The following is an 8,331-nucleotide window of genomic DNA, read 5'->3' as shown; positions in this document are numbered from 1 at the left end:
GTAGAAGCTGTAAAAATGGAGAAGAAACAATGGTGGTATGAGAGTCATTATGAAGAAGAATTAACCATGAACCAGCAAAGTGAAGGGTGGGGAAAGGGAGAAGCTGAGGAGTCATCAAGTTTCTCATTTCGATGCCTGAAGGATGTTAGTATCACTCATGAGGGATGTCAAGTACAAAGGCAGGAGAAACCTTTCAGATAAAAATATGGACTTAGGCTGAGATGGAAGTGTTTGTGGATATCCCCTTTCCTGAATTCTGGAATCATTTGCACCAGTAACCAAAAATTATTTTTGTGTATGGAGTGGAAAGTAGGAAAGAGAGAAGACAAGGAGAAGGTGATAAGTCTATGATCAAATCAGGGGTGTTGTGCCAAGGCACAGATTCCTTTCCCTGTGAAGAGTTTGCCAGTCATTTGTAACCAAAAGAGAATCTGTCTTGTTCTACTCATAATCACGAGCTGGCTCTGGGCTGGGATCTGTGGAGCATCCTCAACAAGGCACTTGTAGAGGACCTAAAGCATATGAGGTGCTCACTAGCAGATCTGGTTTTAGATAACAAAGTCTTCAGATTCAGGACTTCTATTTATAAATGGCTACCCAGTCTGCAAGTGTAAGTTAAAAGATGTCTTTAGGAAGGCTAATTTAAGAATATGCAAAATTCACTGTTTCAGGAATTGGCCAAGTATTTTAATCCTAAAAGCCTCCCCTTGAGAATCTCTCATATTTCTGGATACAATGAAAACATTAATATTTTATAGGAAATATGTTTATTATTGATCATGGCAATTCAAAAATATTCGTTTTTTTCTCAGGGTTGGTCCGTCATACTCTTTAGAGATATTAAATATATCAAAATCGTGAGCAATTTTGTTTAATATCACAGAGAAACTTCTACATGGTAAGCAAGACAGGAACCTCTAACAATGAAACAAGGTCTTCAGAACTTGCCAGTAAAACACAGGAAGCATTTCCAATGATAGATGTAGGAACCCATGGATAGAATCTAACAGAGCACATGCTGGAAAACAGGATCAGCAAATTTTATGATCCACTGTTACTGTGAGTTTCCTATGGGATGCTTCCAAGCACGGCCTGTGAAAGGGGCTTAGAGATGTGATCACTGGACATGGGACTCATGTTACTTAAGTGCCCCAAACCTACTGTTTTTTTCAACTTCTTGTCCACATAATCATGACCAGAGATTTAAAGGAGAAGACAAGAGCAGGAACAATTTAGCTTTGACTTTTGAGCAGATGTAACACCAGCTCTTCGTCCTCAGCTAAAGACAGGCCTGTATCCAAAGGTTCTAAGGTTCCCCACTTGGTTTTCTTTCGGTCACGACTTGCTGGTCCCACGTCTTCTACTTCACTATTGTTCCTTTTCCTCATTGTCTGCTTCTTCTTGATATCACTGGTGGAAACAAATCCAATGATTTCCGTTATAAATAACTACATTATTATGAAATTAAACATTAAAAATAGGACAAAATTACCAATAACAGATACTTGACAAAGTGGTATTATTATTCAAGAAGGAAAGAAGCTATAATAACATCAGGCTATCTGTGTCATAAATAAGTCCCTTCTCATTCATTAACAGATGTGGGCAAAGGGCTATCATATACCAGGCACTGGGCAGGGTACATTGTACACACGGTCTCATCTAATCCTCACAATAATTCTAGGAGCTTTGGATACAGCATCCACAATTTGAGGACACCAACTGGCCCAGAGTCTGCCTCCAGACTGGCTCCAATCTGTGCTTGTTCTGCCATATCAAACCATCTCTATCTAAAGTTAGTTTATCCTTTAGGTAATATCTGTCGCATCAATTTGTGATACATGGATCATGAATAAAATAGAACATGAAATGTTAAGTTAAAAATTACTTAAGACAAAAAGTAATTCTGCCCCATTTAAATCTGTATCTAAGATTCACAAATGGTCTTAAGAAAACATAAACATTACTGTGGTATTCTGCACACACTTGACACACAGACCATAAAAATATAACTAATTTCTGAAGGTAGAAAAAGTCACGACACAAGAAAAACTGAAGAAAAAATAAAATATCCTCAAGGCATTTTGAATACCATCATCCATCATCATGTTCAAAGATGACCAAATTATTGGCCACAAGTTTAAAACAAAATTTAAAAATCCACCTGGTAGCTATGCCAGTAGCAGCTGTTTATTAAGGGCTTACCAATGGTCTGGCATTGTGCTACATGCTTTACATAGACTACAACATTTATCTTCATGAAAATCCTTGGTGTGGGGAGCACTGGCCTCATTCTACAATGAGGTTAAGAGAGGTTAAATGACTGAACCCATATTATGCACATGATCTTCAAACTTACAATCTGAATGACTCTAAATTCAGCCCAAAGCCAGATGATGGAAACCAAAATATATTCCAAGCATAAGATGCATTCCAAAAGACAACAAACTGCTCCAGTTCCAAACAACTCTATTATACCTTAAGAAGATAGCTGGGATATCAAGTTAATGTGCCTAATCAACATATCCAGTTCTGACCAGCTTGAAGGAAATCTGTAAACAATTTTCCCATGCACCTCCCACAAATGCCCAATACTCTGACTCAGCAGCCATTCTCTCTCATCACTGGAGGAAAGATACACTGACAACACTATGAGGTTATTTAAAGCCACAAATAACCATATTTTAAAAGGGTGGGTACCTACAGAGATGAACATGAAAGAGTTCCTTATAATGAGAATTCAGTCAGTAAAGAAAAGAAAGCTCTTCTTAGCAGAAAGAGGACTTTAAGAAAAAGTACTGAGTCCTGATCTTCTTGAGTATGGCCAGTTTGGTGCCAATTCCACTGGACCAGAGTACCATGATTTATTTGGAACAAGTTAATACTGATTTTGCTCTGCCTGTACCTCAAGTGCATCTCAGAGCAGCCTAATTAGTGGGTTTTACTTATGCATCCTTTGTTAATGTGCTCCTCACATTATATTCTGTACAGGAAACAGCTGGTTCATAAAATTAAAAAAAAAAATTTGGAAAATTTATGTAGATGGAAAATATTTTCAGAATTAGCAACTTTGCTGCTTTGTGGACCAGTTAAAATTTTAAAAAGATATTTTATACTACTTTCCATAGCAAGGAAGTTGTAATTGGTATGAAAAAATAATTATTAAATGATAATTTAGATATTCTATAGGTAAGTTACCCATCTGGATGATACCACTATAATGGTAGAAAGTGAAGAGGAACTGAACAGTCTCTTGATGAGGGTGAAGGAGGAGAGTGAAAGGCTTAAAACTAAACATTAAAAAAACTAAGATGGCATCTGGCCCCATTACTTCATGGCAAATAGAGGGGAAAAGGTGGAGGTAGGGACAGATTTCCTCTTCTTGGGTTCTAAAATCACTAAGGATGGTGCCTGCAGTCATGAAATCAGAAGACAATTGCTTCTTGGCAGGAAAGCTATGACACCTAGATAGTGTGCTGAAAAGCAGAGATATTACTCTGATGACAAAGGTCCATATAGTCAAGCCACGGTCTTCCCAGTGGTCACATACAGTTGTGAGAGCTGGACCATGAAGAAGGCAGAGGGCCAAAGAATTGATGCCTTTAAAACTGTGGTGATGGAGAAGACTCCCAAGAGTCCCTTGGATAGCAAGGAGATCAAACCAGTCAATCTTAAGGGAAGCCAACCCTGAATGCTCAAGCTGAAGCTCCAATATTTTGGTCATCTGATGTGAACAGCTGACTCACTAGAAAAGTCCCTGATACTGGGAAAGATTGAGGGCAGGAGAAGAGGGAGTCAGAGGAAGAGATAGCTGGATGGCATCACTGATGCAAGGTACATGAACTTGGGCAAACTTTGGGAGGTGGTAAGAGACAGGGAGGCCTGGCATGCTGCATCTATGGGGTCACGAAAAGTCGAACACGACTGGGTGACTGAACAACAACACCAACTTACCCCAAAGGGGGATAATGCTATGAATCTAGAAAACATTTCCCCAAAAGAGAATAATGTAATAAATCTGAAAATATTTAGTCAAAACATGGTCATAATTTGGTATCTTCAGAAAAGGACTCTTCTAAACGGTGCAGTAGTAGAGGGTGATGTCAGCAACATGGCTAAATGGGATATCCTAACTCATGTCCCCACCCAACAACAACAATCTGGCATCCATCCATGGACAAAAGTGTCTTTGCGGATACTGCAGGATCTAGCACTATACACCAAAAGACCCTGGAGGAGTCTCAACCAATCACGTGTGGGTAAGAGGCATAAGGACCTCAATCTCAGCTGTGAACCCTGCAGTGGACCACAAACCACAGTTCTAGGCCTTCTTGGCAGTGGAATAACAATAACTTGTTGGCAGTCTGAGACAATCAGCCACAGACAAGTGAGACTTTATTTAAGTCTGGGTCTCCTGCGGAGAAGTTTCAGCATACCAATGGAGCAAAAAAATGAGAGTCTGGATACACTGGAGAGGGTAAATGAAACAGCCTGATTTTATTCACATCAATCCTCCCCAAAGGTGGCATAGTTCAGGGCCAAGAGAAATCTTGGCCTGTGATTTTTCCCATGAAGGAAAGTGGGAGCATGTGAGTGAGTGCTTGACTTCCCCAACTGTGTGAAACTTCTTTCCCATTTCTCTCTCACCCTATCCAAAGAACTAAATCATGAGCTCCACAGAGTGGTGGGAAGACAGGCTAGGTAGATAGGACTCTCAGAGGGAGTTAAAAGGACATAAATCCTACCACCTACATCTTGAATTCCACCCAGATGCCTGCCCATGAAGTGCTGGAGATGCCTTGCAAGTAGATCTCTCCAACTGGCCCATGGGCACCCCCAGAGCTCCATGGGCCTCACCCAACCCCACCCCTGTCCTGCCTGTGTCCAGCTCCCTGCAAGTGCTCCTGAGGCTAGTGGTGAGAGTGAGCTTTGGCAGATAGCTAATGAGCATGAACCAAATCTGTGGGTCAGGGATAGGCCACAAACTTCAGCTTTAGTATCACCCATGGGAAAACAAAAGGGAAGCTATCAGTATTCAACCTCGTGCATTGTAGAATCAAGAGAAGGGACACAAGCTTAATAATTCTGCCTTAAAAGACAGCAAGAAGCACAGAGCAAGCATATCTAAGGAAAGCCTGAGAAAGCCTCAGAATCCCTAGAAAGGCTGACAGAAGGTATTTCTCTCCTGAAGGCAGTTAGTAAAGACTGGAGGAGACGACTGCTATTGCAAATGTGAGGACAGGAACACAAAACTTGAAACATGAAAAATCAAGGAAACATGACACCACCAGAAGGATCACAATAATCTTCTAAGAAACAATCGCAAAGAGATGAACTTTTACGATTTACTGGATAAAGAATTCAAAATAGCTGTTTTAAGGAAGCTCAGTGCAGTAGAAGAAAACACAGAAAGAAAATTCAACAAAACCAGGAATTCAATATACAAACAAAATGAGGAATCTAACAAAGAGACAGAAATCATTAAAAAAAAAAAAAAGTACCAAATAGAAATTGTGGAACTGAATAACGCAACGAATGACATGAAAATCTCAAAAGAGAGGATTGACAGCAAATGGATTAAAGAAAAGAAAGACTCTGTGATTTAGAAGACAGGAATTTTTACATTATCTAGTCAGGGGAGAACAAAGAAAAAATATCAAAGGAAATAATTTGTGAATTATTGGTGGCTCAGTGGTAAAGAATCCACCTATCAATGCAGAAGACGTAGGTTCAATCCCTGGACTGGGATGATCCCCTGGAGGAGGAAATAGCAACCTGCTCTAGTATTCTTGCCTGGGAAGTGCCATGGACAGAGGAGCCTGGCAAGCTACAGTCCATGGGGTCACAAAGAGTTGGACACGACTGAACACACACACACACAGAGGAAGAGGAGGAGGAAGGGATGAGAAAACTTGTTTTTCTTTTTTTTTTTTTTAAAAATCACAGTTGAGAAATTCACTAATCTATGGAAAGATTTGTATACCTAAGTTCAAGGCTCAAGGATGTTCAAACAAATTTGACTTAAAGAGATCTCCTATAAGACATTTAATATTACATCTGTCAAAAATTAAGGCAAAATACTGAAACTTAAAAGTAACAAGATGACAAAAACTTGCAGTTTATAAGGGAATTCTCATAAGACTGTCAGTGTATTCTCAGCAGAAACTTTACAGGCCAAGAAAGAATGTGATGATACATCAAAAGTATTGAAAAGAAAAAAGCTGCCAACCAAAAATACAGACATTCTTCAGAATTTGTGGGAAATTAGTTTCAGGACTCTCCTCCCTTCCCCTCTCAGGTTACCAAAATCTGCATATACTTAAGTACTTATATAAAATGGTGTAGGATTTATTGGCATATGAACTATTCACATCCTCCCATATGCTTTAAATCATTCCTACACTACTTTTAACACCCAATACAACGTAAGTGCTATTTAAATGTTGCTGGGGCATGGCAAACTTAAGTTTTGGAACTTTCTGGAATCTTTCTCCTTATGTACTTTTGATTCACACTTGGTTGAATGTGGAACCCATAGATACAAAAAACTAACTGTACTCTAACTGGTAAAATTGTCCTTCAGAAATGAAGGCAAGATAAAGTCTATCCCAGACAAATAAAAGCTGAAGGAATCCATCACCACTAGACCTTATTAAAAAAAAAAAAAAGATGAAAGAAGTTCAAGTTAAATCAGAGAACATTAATTAGTACATGAAAATATCCAACACACCAGTAAACATACTATTGCAATATGGTGGTGTGTTTAACATGAATCTTTCATATATTGGTTAAAGGACAAGAACATTAAGAATTACTATAGCTATGATACTGGTTAATAAATACACAAGATAAAAGGTGATATATAATTGTGACATCAAAAGCATAAAAAGGGGATAAATGGGTAGAAATATTTGATATGATTGAAATAGGCTGTTATTAGTGTGAAACAGACTGTTATACCTATATGATGACTTATGTAAGCTTCATAGGAACCAAAAAGCAAAAATCTATAGCACATTCACAAAAGATAAAGAGAAGGGAATCAAGGCATATCACTACAAGAAATCATCAATTTACAAATAATGTAGCAAGAGAGAGGAAAAAAAGAACAAGAGAACAACAAAACAGCCAGAAAACAATACAATGGCATTAGTAATTCCTTACATATCAATCTTATTCAAAATGTAAACGGACTAAATTCTCCAATGAAAAGGCATAGAGTGTGTGGATGGATAACACCCAACTATATGCGCAAAGAGTCGACGGGACTGAGCGACTTCACTTTCACAGGCTGCTTACAAGAAACTCAATTCAGCTTTAAGAACATATACTCTCAAGATGAAACACTGGAAAAAGATATTCCTAGAAACCAAAAGGGAACTGAGGTACTAAACTTTCATCAGATTGAATATACTTTAAGCTAAAAATGGTAACAAGAGACAAACAAGATCATTATGCAATGACAAAGAGATCAAATCATTAAGAGGATATAACAATAATAAATACACATACACCAAACACTGGAGGACCACAATGTATCAAATACTAATAGATGTGAAGACAGAAATAGACAACAATACAGCAAGTGAAGGGAACTTTAGTATACCACTTTCAACAAGGGCTAGATCATCCAGACAAAAAATTAAAAGGGACATGCTGGATTAGAACTACACTTTAGATCAAAGGGATTTAAGAGACAGATAAAGGACATTCTGCCTAACAGCAGCAGAATACACATTTTTCTCAAGCATGCTCAGAACATTCTTTAAGACAGATAAGCCACAAAACAAATCTAAGTAATTTAAGGAGATTGAAATCATATCAAGTATTTTTACCAACCACAATGGTATGAAACTAGAAATTATAAGAAAACTGAAAAATTCACAATATGTGGAAATTAAACAACACTGTCCTGAACAACCAATTGGTCAAAGAAGAAAGCAGACAAATCAAAAAATACCCCAGAAAGCAACAAAATATACTTTCTTCTGAAGTGCACACAGAACACAGAACATTCTCTCGGAGAGACCACATCTTGGGTCACAAATGAAGCCTCAGTAAATTTAAGAAAATTGAAATCATATCAAATATCTTTTCCAACCACAACACTATGAGATTACAAATCAATTACAGGAAAAAATATTGTAAAAAACACAAACACGTGGAGGCTAAACAATATGTTATTAAATATCACTGGATCACAGAAGAAATCAATGAGGAAATAAAAAATAACTAGAGACAAATAACAATGAAAATAGGACAATCCAAAACGTATGGCATGCAGTAAAAGCAGTTCTCAGAGGGAGGTTTATAGCAATACAGCCTTATCTG

At 38.0% G+C, this 8,331-nt stretch overlaps 1 protein-coding gene across 1 annotated transcript in view; it reads right to left on the bottom strand.

Moving 5' to 3' along the window:
- Positions 1 to 780: 780 nt before the first annotated feature.
- DDX10 (DEAD-box helicase 10) overlaps positions 781 to 8,331 on the bottom strand; it is a 303,633-nt gene continuing 296,082 nt past the window's right edge. The window contains exon 18 of the mRNA XM_055547820.1: positions 781 to 1,410. Within this exon, the coding sequence (XP_055403795.1) occupies positions 1,233 to 1,410 (178 nt within the window). The 3' untranslated portion in view covers positions 781 to 1,232. The remainder of the gene's footprint in view (positions 1,411 to 8,331) is intronic.

Source organism: Bubalus kerabau, chromosome 15 (genome assembly GCF_029407905.1).
Source record: "Bubalus kerabau isolate K-KA32 ecotype Philippines breed swamp buffalo chromosome 15, PCC_UOA_SB_1v2, whole genome shotgun sequence".
Taxonomy (NCBI): Eukaryota; Metazoa; Chordata; class Mammalia; order Artiodactyla; family Bovidae; genus Bubalus; species Bubalus kerabau.
This window is presented reverse-complemented; position numbering and strand designations above follow the sequence as displayed.